The sequence below is a fragment of the Lepidochelys olivacea genome (assembly GCF_965140295.1).
Source record: "Lepidochelys olivacea isolate rLepOli2 genome assembly, chromosome: 1".
Lineage (NCBI taxonomy): Eukaryota > Metazoa > Chordata > Testudines > Cheloniidae > Lepidochelys > Lepidochelys olivacea.
The window spans coordinates 55,354,046-55,371,557 of record NC_140411.1 but is presented as its reverse complement, the minus strand read 5'-3'; the positions used below and the strand labels follow the sequence as shown (position 1 = coordinate 55,371,557).

Genomic DNA, 17,512 nt, shown 5'->3' with positions numbered 1-17,512 from the left:
AATAATAAAATGTTTTCTTTCTGCAGTTGATTACCAGCTATCTACTTCTGTATTAAAGAAACATCTTTCAGATATTTAGTTCAATGTTTAAAATTTCAGAAATATGATCATGGAGAGTGTGTGTATATCTATATCCATATCTATATATAGATAAATTCACTGAAAATTATTCTGTTGTTTTTAGTGGTAGGGAGGAGAGAGGGGGGGTTCTGCCAAAGGTAGAAAGGCTTGGTTCCCTTTACTCCCAGAAGAGTTTCACATAGTCAAGTGTTTATAACTTTGGAATTGCAAGCTGAAATGACCATATGTAAATACTCTTTCTGTAGGTTTCTTCACCTACTGTACTTCCTTCTGCATGTTATGTTTTGTAACCTTAATCTCTGACGCAAACAGATCCATGTTATTATTTAACATTTCAATTGTGGTAGCATATGTAACATTGAAACAAACAATTCCAAATGCTATTTACATCATAGAATCATAGAATATCAGGGTTGGAAGGGACCTCAGGAGGTCATCTAGTCCAACCCCCTGATGAGGACCTGGTCTGGTGTTCCTTTGATTGATTTTTTTTTCCCCTTTTCTATCCTCAAGTTTTTGCTGTATTAGGGAAACTCAGTTTCAAAGTAAAAATATCCCCACAGCACTGTAGATTTTAAAACCATATTTCCTCAGCCTGTAATACACCAGTACTTGCCTCATTTAGAATTACTTCTTTACAAATTTTTGTTCCGACCACACAGTTTAACTGCACATAAGCCACATTTAAATACTGTATTCCCTGAGGGGAATATTACACTTAATCTTTCTTGGGTTCACCATAAAGCTTGAGGTGAGTCTTTTCAATTATTCTTGGTTTATCAATTGTCACTATTATATTCAAACTCAACTATTTTAGTTTAAATCCCATGGGTTTATACCAGAAAGAAAAGAAACTGATCAAAGGTTTTGAAGATGAATGTTTCCTAATTAACTTGCACTGAATGCCAGTGGATATAGGCAAAAAGTTTCTAGTGCTGACTTGACTTCCTTATGAAAGACCTGATGTAGAATTATTAAACTTTGACCTTTCCTGTTTGTGGTTTATGACCTCCAGACACTGATGCATGATGTTAATCCAGTCACAGTGTTTTGGGAAATCAGCACAAAATGACAGGCTGTTACATTTGGCCAAAGAATCTCTGTTACCTAAGTGTAAATCCCATTAACAAACAAACAAGAATAATAATATAGCTCCATATCCCCTACAGATGTGCAGTAATGGGACTCAGGATTAGTATGATAATATTTCTGCACTTGATAGGTTGCTATAAATGTGTCACAACCTTAACTCTTCCATTGGAGAGATGTTTTAGATACAAGTATATTTATAATATTACAAAGCCAATGAAAATGCTATTTCTTTCATGTGGCATATTTTTAACAAATCAAAGGACTGAACACAATTACCAGGAATTTTGTGCAGCATACACAATAATAAAGAAGGAATGATTCTTAAATTCTACTGATCATTTTATGCTACTTTCCAAAATATTGACTTCTCAGGTGACCTACAAAATATTAAATAAGGACACTATCAAGTTAGACAAAACCAAAAAGCATTATACTTCTGAATTGATCCCTCTAGTATACTTCTTTATAGTGCATTCAGATTTTTTCAAACTCTAAACAGAAGAGTGACGTGCTAAATGAATTGTCAGCAGCTTTTTAAAAGCACTTGAATTTCTTCTGGGAGAAGTTTCACTGACACAGAAAGCACTGCACAGCTACCTCTGTGTGGGATGGCCTACAAAATATTTCAGATATACCAGATGCAACATATTAGGCTGTGACAGATAAATTGGGATGTGTCTAGGAACACTTGTACCTAAAAAGAAAATTTACCTTTTAACAGCCAAAACAGCTACTGTTTTTCTTTTGCCAGCCAATATAGAATGTTCCATTACTTCACATTAGAAATATAACACCCACACCCTTTCAACCCTTTTGCATGTGAATAAGTGTACTCAGTGAGACTACTTGTGGGTAAAGCTACTCATGTGTGCAAGAGTTGGCAGGATTGAGGCAATAGCTATAAGAATGCAGTGAACACTACAGTTAAAGCTGAGATGGTACAGGAAGCAAACTGCTTTTGCTGTAACGTTTCCTACTACTGACATTAGCGTAAAGATTTTTCTTTTTAATTCCATCTTTGGTGCATGGCCATTATGTAAGGTAACTTGATCTTAGTTTTTCTGGGCTATGTTACTATTGATCAGTTTACCGCCTTAGCTACCTACTCAAAGACATCCTGATGGTAATAACAGATACCATATAGGTACTGTGTTAAAGTGTGTGCATAAGCTGCAACTGCACCTAACAAAATGAGTGACTATATTATTCTAAACATTTTCACTCAGTGGGATAAATGCTAAACACAGTTCTCAGAAGCACTGGTGGAGATTTCACTGAAGTCCGTGCTTTGAACCTCCAGGTGAGTTTGCATGTCCAGTAACTTCTGCGGGGGATACCTGTGGCTTTCTTTTCAAATTTTAAGACGTCTGCACATCTTATAGCCCATGTACGCAGCTGGTTTGTGTTCAGTCTTTAATAAGCCTGCAAACTACAGGTCCCAACATTACTCTGTCAGAAATGGCCGAGAAGTTTGTGAACTCAGTAAAATTCCCCCCAAAACATCAAATATCTCAAAAATTAACTAATTAAACTTACAAAAATGCTCCAATATACCAGTAAAAAGAAAAGGAGTACTTGTGGCACCTTAGAGACTAACCAATTTATTTGAGCATGAGCTTTCGTGAGCTACAGCTCACTTCATCGGATGCATACCGTGGAAACTGCAGCAGACTTTATATACACACAGAGAATATGAAACAATACCTCCTCCCACCCCACTGTCCTGCTGGTAATAGCTTATCTAAAGTGATCATCAAGTTGGGCCATTTCCAGCACAAATCCAGGTTTTCTCGCCCTCCACCCCCACACAAAAATTCACTCTCCTGCTGGTGACAGGAGAGTGAATTTGTGTGGGGGGGTGGAGGGCGAGAAAACCTGGATTTGTGCTGGAAATGGCCCAACTTGATGATCACTTTAGATAAGCTATTACCAGCAGGACAGTGGGGTGGGAGGAGGTATTGTTTCATATTCTCTGTGTGTATATAAAGTCTGCTGCAGTTTCCACGGTATGCATCCGATGAAGTGAGCTGTAGCTCACGAAAGCTCATGCTCAAATAAATTGGTTAGTCTCTAAGGTGCCACAAGTACTCCTTTTCTTTTTGCAAATACAGACTAACACGGCTGTTACTCTGAAACCAATATACCAGTGTTTGCTGAGGGCAGTGAAGTAAGCTAATTATGAACATTCTATGTCAGCCTGTGTTTGAAATATGACATGATTAATAAACTCTGAGAAACTTTGCAAGAAGCACAATTCCTGGATATTTCAAACTGCCATAGCTCATGAATGTTGCAGTTGATTACCTCAAACCTTCCATACAGAAAACAAAATCACCTCTGTCACGTCACAGGGTCACACGTTAGAAATTCCAGGCAGACTGGGTACTTATAGTGTAATTAGGAGGGATATCAATTTTCAGCTTTTTAACAGGTAACTAGTTATATTCTTAAGTACTGAAAAACTACTGTGCCCATAATATTCTGAAATCAGCTTTACACAGGGCATGCACTGTACTGTGTGGTAAGGATACGTTTTTTCATATCGGCCTCTATGAGACATAAGAACATAAGAACTGCCATATTGCATCAGACCAAAGAAGTATCCTGTCTTCTGACAGTGGCCAAAGCCAGGTGCTTCAGAGGAAATGAACAGAACAGATAATCAAGTGATACATCCCCTGTTGTCCAGTCCCAGCATCTGGCAATCAGAGCCTAGAGACACCCAGAACATAGGGTTGCATCCCTGCCCATCCTGGCTAATAGCAGTTTAAGGACCTATCCTCTATTAATTTATCTAATTCTTTTTGAACCATTATAGTCTCAGCCTTCACAACATCCTCTGGCAAAGAGTTCCACAGGCTGACTGTGCATTGTGTGAAGAAATACTTCCTTTTGTTTGATTTAAACCTGCTGCCTATTAATTTCATTTGGTGAACTCCTAGTTCTTGTGTTATGAGAAGGAGTAAATAACATTCCCTTATTTACTTTGTTCACACTAGTCATGATTTTATAGACCTCAATTATATCCCCCCTTAGTCATCTCTTTTCCAAACTGAAAAGTCCCTGTCTTAATAATCTCTCCTCATACAGCAGCCGTTCCATACCCCTAATCATTTTTGTTACCCTTTTCTGAACCTTTTCTAATTCCAATATATCCTTTTTGAGATGGGGCGACCACATCTTCATGCAGTATTGAAGATGTGAACATACCATGGATTTAGATAGATATGATATTTTCTGTCTTATTATCTATCCCTTTCTTAATGATTCCCAACATTCTGTTAGCTTTTTTTTTTTAACTGCCGCTGCACACTGAGTGGATGTTTTCAGAGAACTATCCACAATGACTCCCAGTTTTGTGAGAGCCCTTTGTACTTCGTAGTCTGCTTGGCACTTACCTATCTTGAGTAGTTTTGTATCTTCTGCGAATTTTGCCACCTCACTGTTTACCCCTTTTTCAGATCATTTATAGAATATATTGAATAGTACTGTTCCCAGTACAGACCCCTGGGGGACACCACTATTTACTTCTCTCCAATCTGAAAACTGACCATGTATTCCTACCCTTTGTTTCTGATCTTTTAACCAGTTACTAGTCCATGAGAGGACCTTCCCTCTTATCCCATGACTGCTTACTTTGCTTAAGAGCCTTTGGTGAGGGACCTTGTCAAAGGCTTTCTGAAAATCTAAGTACACTATATCCACTGCATCTCCCTTGTCCACATGCTTGTTAACTCCCTCAAAGAATTCTAGTAGACACAATGATCTAACTGCAGGCCAGATCACAGCCTGACAGGAAAAAACATTCTACTGGAAATTAGAGAACTCCACAATATTCCTTTCACAGAATTTCCAGGAGAACAATCCTCCTGAGTGAGAAAAAGGCTTTCGACCCACGCAAGCCCCTAAAACTCACTGAGCTCAGGGCAGAGTCCGTTAAAGGACTGGGACTGTTACCTGTAATATGCTACCTGGGACTCCTTTCTACTGCTACGGAGATTGCACAAAAGATGCTGCTGCCTCAGGCAGCATTAGCTTTAGTGTGCATTCTCTAGGAGAGAATACAATATTTTTCCCCATCCCCTCCCCAGCCCTACACCTCTCCTGCCACAGATCTCTAGCCCATCAACAAAGTTCTGCTCCTTTCAAAGCAATACATCAGAGCCATGGGTCACTCTGGCCAGAAACAAAGCATCTAATTGTGTTGGTCTCCTGATACAAAATATGAACATTATTCTGACATCAGATTTGTCAACGGCTTGTATTCATATTTTGTAACAAGAACTAGACTCTTCTGGATTATCAGGAGGCAGCAGCCTTTGCTTAACTAGAAAGAGTAAGGAACGTGGATAACAAACATCATCGATTTCCATTCGGTGTGACCTCCCAGATCACACCCTCCAGAAATCGTGAAATCTGTCAGAGTGGAAAGGTGAGCTTCCAATACTCAGCTAATTTTACAATGATTGCATGTTCTTGAAGTTTAAAATAGCAATACTGACTTTTAATTAGGGGGATAGTGATTTAAAAAAAAATCACTATCCCCCTAATTATGCTTTCAAAACTTCTGAAGGCCATGATCATGCATTTGAATCAAGTGAGGGAGAGAGGAAATCCAGTAAACCCAGATCTTACATCATGATTGAAGGGCCATATTATATGCCATTTCTGTCCCTCACTGGTAATACCATCTTGATAAATTAAGTCTTACCATCGTCTTTGTCAGGCACAATAGTAACCTGAGTCCCTGGGAATTCCGAACCAATTCTTCCACCCATCGGCATGCTCAGCAGAACATCAAATGTCTCAGCTTCTTCATACAGGGAATCATCTATGATGACAATACGGCACATTTTCTCTCGTTCATCTTTGTCAAAGCGGAGAATGCTGTTATGGTCCTCGGGCCTGGATATGTAGTCTGAGTAGGACAGCACAGACGTTGGGACAGTACCAGTTGCTGTTCCTGTGAGACAGAAGTAAATAAGTACCTGTAATATTTTAAAGAATCCCTTACTAAGGTTGAATTGTATTCTCTTTAGCTTTCCATTTTTATTCCTATTTATTTTTAGACTGATAAGATGCATCCATTGCAAAGTATGTACAGGTATCCATTAAATGCATGTACAAAGAAACACTGGAGTTGCCATATTGGATCAGGCCAATGGTAGATCTAGTATTCTTTCTCCAAGAGATGCCAGTATCAGCTGAGTCTGAGAAAGGTGTTAAGAAACAGTGAAATAGGCAGTTAGGAGATCGCCTGTCCCACGGAAAGTTTCCTTCTAATTTTCCCAATAGTCAAAGGCAGAGTGAAGCCGTGAAGCATGAGGGTTGCTATCTCTTACAGAATTTGTTTGTTTTTTAGTATTTACCATAATACTACATTGGTATTATTATGATGTACAAAATAAACAATTCTTAATAGCAGAACAAGTTGACTAATGACAAATCAGTGAGCTCAAATGGGATTTTTTTGAACTGGACTATGTTCTGTGTGAGAAGATGGTCTTAAAACTGTCCTAATGGCAACTAATGCAAACTCTATTTGTTTTAATGAGCACAAGGAACAATAGTTTTCATTTCTCTGTTTTTTTCTGTTTGCTGGCAAGACTGAAGAAGCCCATGATACAGAACTGATAAAATATAACAATTTCTCTCATCTGAAAAATGTTATAAAGTCACTGCTGAGATAGCCCTGCATTAATCCTCTCCAGTTATCCTTTTAGAACCAAATTCTGGCACTCTTTGTTTTCATTCCCAAACAAGTGTGCACTAACTATATCTCTTTGGAATTTCCAGATAGGAAACTGCTGTAATATCCACATACCAATGTTGTGAAAAAGATTAAAATTCAACTCAACATTTGGCCACCTAACCTTGCATAGAATAACCAGTACAACTGCTGAGAAACTATTCCACAAATGTATTTACAAAATATTACACATTTCTGCCAATAAATAAGGCGTTACACAAAAGAGAGAGGTTTTAATCAGCACAATTTAACAGGTCACTTTAACATGTCAATCACTGGGAGTTGCGCACAGTTCAAGGGCACAACATAGCCCAGAAACTTTTGGTTAAGAAGAAAATGTTTTTCAAGGTGTTACGGCTTTTCGCAAATATTCTGTTTTAAAAGTCAGCAGGTTGGATTGTACTTGAAAGAGGTGAACTTGGTAAATGTACATATATGTAACAATAATAAGGGGGAAAGGCATTCTTAGGTAACCAGCACTGTTGCAGTATGTGCCCTGCTTTCAGGATTTCATTACAAGCTGCAGATGCACTTAATTTAATTCTCCCAGCTTGACAACTATGCATCCAAGGTCATCTACAAAAAGCATTAATCTTTCCTATTACCCAGATTTCTTTTGATAAGTGAGTATCTCAAAACACCACTCCATTTCTGTGCCTTTAATTTGGTGGATCTCCAACCTTTCAGCTATGCTGAGCCATATGTAATTATTCTTGGGGTTGCAAGAGCCAGGCAGTTGAGTGAGTGAGAGAAGTTTTAAGCTTATGCGCTATAATTGTACTGAAAAAGCATTTTATAACGTGCTCAGCTACAGGCTTTTACATCAAATACCTCAACATAGTGTAAAGAAACTACATCATGAGGTGAAAAATGCGGTCGAAAAGCTAACCACTCAGGTTTTACAAGCAAAAAATTAACCAAGTAGCTTTCATCAAAGGTCTTACCAGTTTCAGAATTAGAGCTGATTGAAAGCTGGAACTTCTGTCCCTTGGGAAATTCTTCCAATGTTTATTTTTATTCCAATTCAGGACAAAATGTTGAAATATTGAAAGTTTTCATAAAATTAAAAGTTTTAAAAAATGGATTCAGAAATGCTGAACCATTTTGTTTTGACAATTTTGAACAAAACATTTTGACATTCCTAAACCAAGATGTTTCATTACAGCTCAGTTCAGCATTGACTTGTATTAAGATGAGCTGCCTGGTGCCTCATTCTCCTGTTCCTCCCTATGGGATGAGCTCCCTGGTTGAACTACATCTCTCACGATGCACCACGGTGGTTCAGTTAGAGGAGAGACCACGGTACATCACAGAGGAGAAATATAGTCTGGCCAAGGAGCCCAGCCCAGAGGGCAGAACAGATGCATAAATCATCCGAACAACATATCCCACAATGCACTGCAGCAGCTCACCTTTTCAAACAGAGCCACAATGAAACATTTTGATTCAGTTCCACTAACCTAAGTATTTCGATTCAGGGCAATCTAACCTAAAATGAAATATTTCATTTTAATTTTCCCAACAGAAAACTGAAAACTTTTGGTGCAGAAACCACATTTTCTGTTCAAAATCATTTTGATGGAAAAACATGGGACAGCTCTAGTCAGGGAAAAAATAAAAAAATAAAATAAAAAGAGACACCTATATACAAAGGCCCTAAATTACACATCCTATTTCGTGCTCATTATTTTGCAGATGCAAACAACTCTGGGCTCTACATTGGACCTGCAATTATTTCCTGCTGTAATATAGATAATTTAACTGTCTACTGACCTGAGTTTCAAACATTATGTTATTTAGGTATCATAGAATCATAGAATATCAGGGTTGGAAGGGACCTCAGGAGGTCATCTAGTCCAACCCCCTGCTTAAAGCAGGACCAACCCCCAATTTTTACCCCAGATCCCTAAATGGCCCTCTCAAGGATTGAACTCACAACCCTGGGTTTAGCAGGCCAATGCTCAAACCACTGAGTATCAAAGTGAACATGATCCCTGAAAATAATTTGCAGATACCAAAAAGGAGACTACTGTTTACAAATCTAGTTTAGAAGGGAAGAAGAATAGCTCGCCAAAATAAGCGCACAAAAGGCTTAACAAAGGGGTGGTTAGCAGAAACAAGAATAATAATAAGTACTATTTTTATTTCTAAAGAGGTTTCCACCCAATTGTTTCTTTACAAACATCAATAAAGAAACCTTCCTGGAGCTCAGCTTTGTAGCACAGCCTCTCCAGACCTCAGGCCTCTTTGAGGCAGAACCATAGTGGTTCTGCTGCTTTATTGGCATTCTGTGGTGTTTCTATAAATACTAGAATTTCTCACTAAAAAGAAGAGGAAACCTGTAATACTCAAGAAAAAAAGCCAAAATATATTTCTCTCTGTCATAAAAACTATGCACTTAGCTATGCTAAGCACAGCTGTATCTTGAAAGCTCTATCAGCTCAAACAACATTTTTTAAAAGCTTGTCACTGTTTAATGAAGTCAAATGTAAAGACTACGTCTACTATCATACTACCTGTAGAGAATCTTTCATCTGGAGGATCTCAAAAAACATAACTGACACTACTTCCAGACATTAGGTATTGTACACAAGACCCTGTGAAATAGGCAAGGAATATCGATCAATGAACTGCAACTATTTCTATAATGGAACACAGCATCTATTTAACAACACACAGAACAGTTTAAGAAATAAAGTGAAGAGGAATAGCACTACCAATTGACATAGAAACTATACAAGCAGAAAATAATTACCAGTGCTGGGAATTATTTGTATATTCTGCAGACAGAAATAATAATTATTTTAGCCTTGGTTATTATTTTCACTTAATCTAGATTCTGTTACCTTGCTGTGTATAGCAGATCACCATCAATTCCTGGCTGACATCTCCACTTCTTCTGACAGGAATGAACAGTTCCCCAATGTCTTCTTCAATTGTGTATGTGGATTGAGGAATAAAAACGGTTGATTCTGCAGAAATCACACATATTTAATTGTGTTATTTTATATACTCAAAGAGTCACAGGAGAAATAGCCAGAAGTTCCCCCCTCCCATAAATTCAATGTAACACAATACTCATTTCTCAATGGTATAGTGAAATGTTATGTGAAATTTTGCAGCCAAAAAGAAAGCCAGTACCAAGGCCAGATGCTCTAAGGAAGGGGTTCTCAAACTTCATTGCACCGTGACCCCCTTCTGACAACAAAAATTACTATACGACCCCAGGAGGGGGACCAAAGTCTGAGCTCATCTGAGCCCCGCCACCCTGGGTAGGGGTGAGGGAGGAGAGGGGCAAAGTCCAAACCCAAAAGCCTCAGCTTCAGTCCTGGGTCGTGGAGCTCAGGCTTTGGCTTCAGCCTCTGGCCCCAGCAATTCTAATGCCAGCCCTGGCGACCCCATTAGAACGGGGCTGCAACCCACTTTGGGGTCCCGACCCACGGTTTGAGAACCACTGTTAAGCACTTACTGATTAGTAGTTCCACTTCCTGGGATTTAATCACTGTAATGGGACAAATCACATGATTTACCATTACACCTGTCAGTAAGGGTTTGAAGGACTGGTCCTCCAATGGGCATCCAGAATTCTATCCAAGATCTTTTAGTATTTCTAGACTATTATTATTACTAGTTGTTAGCCAGGAAAGGTTCACCACTGAGGATCACACAATCATTTCAGTATCCTCCTCTCTGACAGAAGTTTGTTAAGACCATTCTTGCTCATTTTGCACACACAAAACATGTGTTGGAGTCCTTTGGCATCTGGGGTGCTTAAGATGTAGGACTGGGTCCTTTGTGACTTTCACTTTGACTCTACACTATATGAAGTAGTATTCTCCTTAGTACAGGGATCATCTTTTTGTTCTCTGTACAGTGGTTAGCATGTGGTGCTATAATATAAAGATGATAATAATTTGATTTTATAAGAAGTTATAAATATACCAGCCGACGAGTGATCCCTAATTTTGTTCTTTGTTTGATTTTTCTGAAACTGTGTAACCAAAACATAGACTTCAAAAGAAAACTGGCCATTAGTGTGAACTCACAGAAAAGCCTGTAAAACATTTAGGATTTGGGCATGTCCATTATCTCTTTAGGCTTACATATATAAAAAAATAAGACGTCTCTTTCATGTTCTCTGGAATTCCTTTTTCTTATCTAAATAAGTGCTGCAGGCATATTTTTTTCTTGTAACCAGTTTTGCTCTTTTGGCTGGGAACGTATCTTCTGTTAATTAAAGCTAGCTATTTCCTTTTGGGTGCCAGAAGGGAAGATGGAAAAAATTCACCACTAGCTTTGAAAGTTATTTTAGCATTCTCTACTTCTGCAGAATTCTTAAAAACATCAAGCGTAAGAATGTCAGGTCCTATTTTTCAGACAAAGCAAATAAAATACTGCACAATCTGAAAACAAAAACTTCTAGTTATTCTATATTCCTATAAAGGCCATTGGCTTTTATGGTGCCTTTGGATTTCAGATTCTATTTTCTTATGTCCATCAGAAACTTAAGAGAAATAGATAGTTGTGGATACAGAGTATCCATCCACCCTTACAATTTCAACAAAGATTATCTGTAATTTACCAAGGTTACTTTAATATAGAGGGTAAAACAAACAAACCAACCAACCAACCTCCATATTTTAAAATCCAACTGCTGTAATGATTCTGTATAACTTAGATGACTATTCAAAGCCAATTATTTGGTTATTTCAGAATTTTTTGTAAGCAATTTCTTGAAAGTGTAACGTGATTTATTTGAAAGGATGTCCCACTACACATTTTCTGCAATTGGAAAATGCTGCTGGCATGAGAGAAGGTTAAAAGACTGCTATGAAAATGCTGTAATTCTGGTTTGATAAGATCTGTTAACTTTCATTATTTCAGAAAGACAAAAAAACCATGGAAAAATATCAACCTTTTAGTTTTAAAGTAATACCAGCTTAATCTTTAAAGAATTGATTTCTCTTTTTCTGTGGAAATAAATTAATGCAGAAAAATTCTATCCTATGGAAAAAATGTTAAAGATGCAATACGTTTTGTGCATCCTGTCTTTGCATGACTATGTAACTATACTGTTTAAAATCGCACACAACAAATTAACAAATCTTACATGTGGAGGTTGCAAAAATCTTTGGGAAAATGGCCTATGTGTTTCCGTGTTATAATAGCTGCCTAAGGCTCATGGCTGACTGAGTTTATATTCTCTAGAATTAGCATATGAAAATTCTTCTTTATTCAAAACCTTCCTGTTGTAACACAACAGTACTTCGCACTTATTAAGGTCTGGCTCAGCTTTCAGCAGGGTCTCATTATTTAGTGCCTAATTCTGAACCACTTCAGTAAATGGGAGTTTTAACACTGACTCCTGTCATCACCTGTACACACGATCCACCAACATTTTGAAAGATGAATTGAGAGACCAACCCTTTCCCCCCGCACCCTCCAGTTGCCAAACCAGTCCCAGGTTCCCCCTCTTACCATATGAAATCTTGAGGGCTGGCACTGATTAAGGACCACACACAACCCTGCTAGAGCGCCCATTGGTGATTATAGGAACTGCATGCTTAGTCATTTCCATGTCCTCAACATACTGTATTTAATTTTGAACTTGATCTACAAACAGTGCTGCCCTCTGTAACTAAATAGGAATGCAAGATAACCCCCAGGTTTGATATATTCTAAATCTGAAACTAGCAAATGAAAAAGATTTGCTGGACACATTTTTTCTTGCCCAGCCACCTTCAAGTGTTAATTTGAAAAGAACCATAGAAAACAGGCTGTTCCAGCCTTTGCTTCTCTCAAGATTCCTTACTGACATCTTTCTGTGACCATGACCACTTGTTTCAAGTGTCTGGATGCAGTTCAAAAGCAAAACCTCCAAATGCTAGTAGGGCTGCTACTCCAGCACATGCTTTTGTTATCGCTTCTCTCCTCACCTACATTCAACTATCGTTTTATCTATTGCTGACACCTCAGCTGTCAAATGTATCCCTGAAAATAAACCAGTTGTACCTTCACCCCTAATGCTATTTCTCTCCCATAAATCCCTGCTCGGGCAGCAGCAACCTGTGCAGAACTTCTGAAGTTGGGAGGGAAGAGGAAATGGAGCAGATCTTTATATTATTTGGGAGGCTCAAGTGTCACTGAAGGGGCTTGACCATCCCTTACTCCATGTGTGATTGGGTGGGGAGGAGGAACAGGGAAAATAGTATGTTTTGCTGAGGAGCATCAGCCAGGAAGGCTTATCTTGGTCCATGCACCCCAGTCAATCTCCCCTACTGTAATTCAGCTCTAGAGAGGTATTTCTCACTCCCATAGGAACACCAGCACTGAAGTCAGACGGCAAATGTTGTTTCAGAGAAACAGGGTTGCAGGCACATCATGTTGAAGCCTCTGTGCTGAAGGAACAGCTTGGGCTAGAATTTGGCTCAATAATGCCTAATTGCTTATTATGATGAAGAAGAAGCTACAGTAGCACCCAAAGAGCTTACAATGTAAACTGAAGCCAGATATACCTAATATAGCACTTTACATATTTAAAGGGATTTGCGAACATTAACTAAACTCTGAGCAACTTGCGTTAGCTGGAAATATTATTAGAGGAAATAGAAGATGTCTTCTGAGCTAATCAGCATGATTTGGTAGAGTCACGCATTCAGCTAATGAAATCGTGAGTGATTTACTTAATTCTGGGGTAATGAAAGTGGTTTCTGAATTTAGAACTACCTTTGGAGGCCACTGTTGGTGTGTAAATTATTTCACTGTTTAGTATAAGGTAAATATACATGAGATAAAATCAACATCATCAGGTTACACTTTTTAAGTATATTGAACAACAAAGCAGAGTTTTTTCTCTACTTCTCTAAGCTGATTTCCTTTGTGCACTCCAATAATTATACCTTTGAAGAAGGTTTAAGGTTTTTTTGCCTGACCTTACAAGGCAGGCAGATGCCTACTAGCGCATGAGCACTACTGAGAGCATGGATTTTGATTGGAAAGGGTACCCTAAAAGGTTTAGGAAGACTATGAGCCTCAAAAGCAGCTCTATTAAGTCCACAATAAAACAATGCAGAACTAATAAACGAGGGTAAAGACATGAAAAAATATATTACACACAAAAACACACCACATTCATTAGGTTCTCAGGAACTACAAAGCTGAATGTGACCTCTGACAAAATATCAAGATGATACCTAAATCTGTCCTCAAAAATATAATATTGAAGGAATCACTTTACCAGTCCTTTCTTACAGTTTTCTCTGCAGCTGCGTCTACAGATTCAGAATAACATTTTTGAAATGTCTTTACCATCTCCTGGGTCAATAATTTCCACTGTAGCCACTTCAGGAAACTCTAGGACAGCCATGACAGGCTCAGAAAGCACAATTTGGAAGGTCTCAGACTGCTCATGTTCACCATCACTCAAAATCCGCACTCTCCAGGTAGCTAAGGTTTGGCCAGGATTGAATTGCACCTGCTTCTGGGCTTTTCCTTTGAAGTCTTTATCCCTCTCAGCAGTTCCATCTTTAGTGCTAATACCTGTTGAGAAAAACAGAAAATAGGACCATTAACAACAGATCAATTCTATTTTTCTGTCATTCACAGATTCATAGATTTCCAGGTGAGTAGGAACCATTGTTATGATCTAGTGACCTAACCTCCATATGACACAGGCCATAGAATTTCCCTGAATTAACTCCTGTTTGAACTATAATAATTACTGATTTCCCATTACCAAATAATAGTTTAGAAAATATACACTTTTCCCAACAGAGGGTATCTGCAGGGTTTAGGCTGTTGGGTAAATCTTCAGAAATACATAGGAGCCACCCAACGTAACCCTGTTACTCTGTTTCAGAATTTGAGTTGGAACATCCAGCACAGGTAAACACAGATTAACCAAGGTTGGCTACTGTCACCCAAATCAAAACCAACTGCTGGTAAATTCAATACTTTCCAGGCTAAATGTCAGCTTTTCTACCCCAGGACATTTCAGTTACATAGTTGTTTAAAATAACTTTTTGTTTTTGTTCTTTAATTCTCTGCTACTCAAAAATGCCTGAACCCTTTTTGCTGAAACTTTTAAAAAACCATTTACCACTTTCAGGCAGAGACCAAGCCTGGAAAATTTTAGCTTGAAAGATGGAAGTTTGGGGAAGTTATGAAAAACTAAACACGGGAAATGACAATGAATGGTTATGAAATCTGAAATATAGTGACATTCTCACTACAATAACTATATTTGCTGTGACATCAGATTGTTTCAGTCTTTATATAATGGCCACCACTAATCTCAAACTTTTCATGGATAACTCAGGTCAAAATCGGGTAGCAAAGCCGAGGGATGAAATTCAGCACTGTGCCCTTTAGAGAAAAAACACAGAACTTGCAGCCCAGGAAACTGTGGGTCTGAGGTATCTTTAAGTCATCTTTGTGCCCTCCTGAGATTGGGCTACCTCAATGTAAATTAGACAGCCTGTCAAAGTTGTCTCCATCACATATTTCTGCCCTCATCTCCACCACAGGAATGCCCCCCACAACAGGGTTTCTGAGGAGGTCCTCAAAATACAACTTATGGCTGTCTTTCCCACTTCTGGCATGGGGGGATTCCCCCTGCCAGATCCAGGGCTTTTGAAGACCCTTTTGCCACTCCAAGCCATTTACCCTGTATACAGAGACAGGAAAGGGGGATAAGAACCTCCCCTAACAACTTTTGCACTCTTATCCTGGAATTACACTCAGCAGGATTAGGTTAGTCAGATTCAAGTTAACCAGCCGGTCAGTCTTGGAATCACTTCCTTGTTAGAATCAGAGTCCAAAGGATTTAGAAACTAAACTGAATTCACTTTACAGAGGCAGAAAATTTTGTACATACTGTTATTGAAAAGGTCAGACGACAAATTTGTATTGTTACTTCCTTGAATAAAATCAGTATCTGTTAGCCAATATCAATAACAATTTAAACCAATCAAGAAAATTCCTTAACTTGTGCTTTATTATTACACATAGGTGCTGGAACTATGGGTTCTGGCTTGCAGTGGTTTCCATCAGATACAAGGTTTACAGTTTGGTTCAATGGCTCTCAGCACCCCCACTATACAAATTGTTCCAGCACTCCTGTTATTATATATTATTTTCCGATGTAGCATTTGCTCTTTGAAAGAAAAAAGAAGTACGTAGCCAAGTTAATGGTCATAAACAGAGTCACTTAGATCCTGCTTCAGCTAAGAACTTAAACATGTGCCTCATTTTAAGCAGTGCCTATTGACTTCAGTGGGACTACTCGTGCTTGAAGCGTATCTTGCTGAATCAGGGACTTAAACGGTTTTTCCTCTTCTTCCAATCAGTTTAAGTCCTGCCTGTGCTTTGACCTGAACCTGTGCAAGATTAATATTTCAGCGTCCAAATGTATCAATACTGCCAGTGCAGAGGGAATTGGAATTTAAAAAAAGCAGATCCAGAAGCCAGAGATATGTGTGAGGTTGTAGAATGTGATAGCACTTTTTCCCCCCTTCTCACTCCTCATCCACTGTGAGCAGTTTTCAACACCTCTTGGATCAACCACGAATCACTGGCAACACTGACGGAAGAAAATGAGCCTACATGCTGCAATTCCTAATGCATATGCTGGTCATTGCTGGATCACGATCAGTTCACAGCAGCATGGCTGGTAAAGGATAATATGTTAATGTTTGTCTTAACAGTTTGCTGCCCACTGTGTTCTACAAAACAAATGCACAGGAGACAAACTTTATGACTATACTCTCAAAACAATTCCTAAACTTATAGGCAAAGAGTTAGTGCTGTCTTTGGATTTAACTGGGGCTAGAATCCAAATTCTTTGTTGTCTTTATTTATAAAACACGGATCTTCAGGAATGTAAGCTCCTCAACAGATGCTCTTCTTCGGTATCCCACTAAACATAAATGGATTCACCAAAAAAAAGACAGGTTTCTGTCTTTAGGGAAAACTCTGCATCTCTTTATTGTTCACAGACTCAGTATGTGTGAATTCTTCATGTTTAATGACAAGATCAAATACTGCTCACTCTGCTCCGGGGACTAGCCCTTATCAATTCAATTATTCACATTTTAATTGATCTATGTGCTGCAGATAGACACAACTATTATACACAATTAATCACACACCAGCGTGTGTGGTTTGTATACAGTTATTGTGCCTGTCTGCAGCACGTAGATCAGTGGTCCCACAAATGTAAGGCATGCCCCCCAAAGGGGGCTGGAGGAACATCCCGGGGGGCCCACAGTGAGGCCCACGCCAGCCTCTATGGGGGTGGTAGGGAGACCACGCAGCCCCACTCCGCCCTCAGCCCTGCTCCAGCTCCAACTGTAGCTCCACTTCCCCCCTTCTCCACTCCCAGCCCAGCTTTGCCTCATTGCCTCTCTGCCCCATACCCAGTTCTGCCCCCAGCGCGGCTGCTAAGCCAACTGTGCAGCGGTGGGGTGGGGGCTGGACAGATTCCACTACTGGTAAGGGGCGGCATGACAGGAAAAGTTTGGGCACCACTGACGTAGGTTAATTCCTAATACGTATGCCTGGGGAGCCAGGAATGGAATCCTACTCTTTCGG

The 17,512-nt window shown here is 39.1% G+C and overlaps 1 protein-coding gene across 2 annotated transcripts in view; it reads right to left on the bottom strand.

Moving 5' to 3' along the window:
• Nucleotides 1-17,512, bottom strand: part of FREM2 (FRAS1 related extracellular matrix 2) — a 214,734-nt gene that overhangs the window by 89,376 nt on the left and 107,846 nt on the right. For both annotated transcript variants that reach the window (XM_084651422.1, XM_084651421.1), the window contains exons 4-6: nucleotides 14,231-14,461; nucleotides 9,769-9,894; nucleotides 5,885-6,136 (exon numbers count right to left, since the gene is read on the bottom strand). In XM_084651422.1, the coding sequence (XP_084507548.1) occupies nucleotides 5,885-6,136; nucleotides 9,769-9,894; nucleotides 14,231-14,461 (609 nt within the window). The remainder of the gene's footprint in view (nucleotides 1-5,884; nucleotides 6,137-9,768; nucleotides 9,895-14,230; nucleotides 14,462-17,512) is intronic.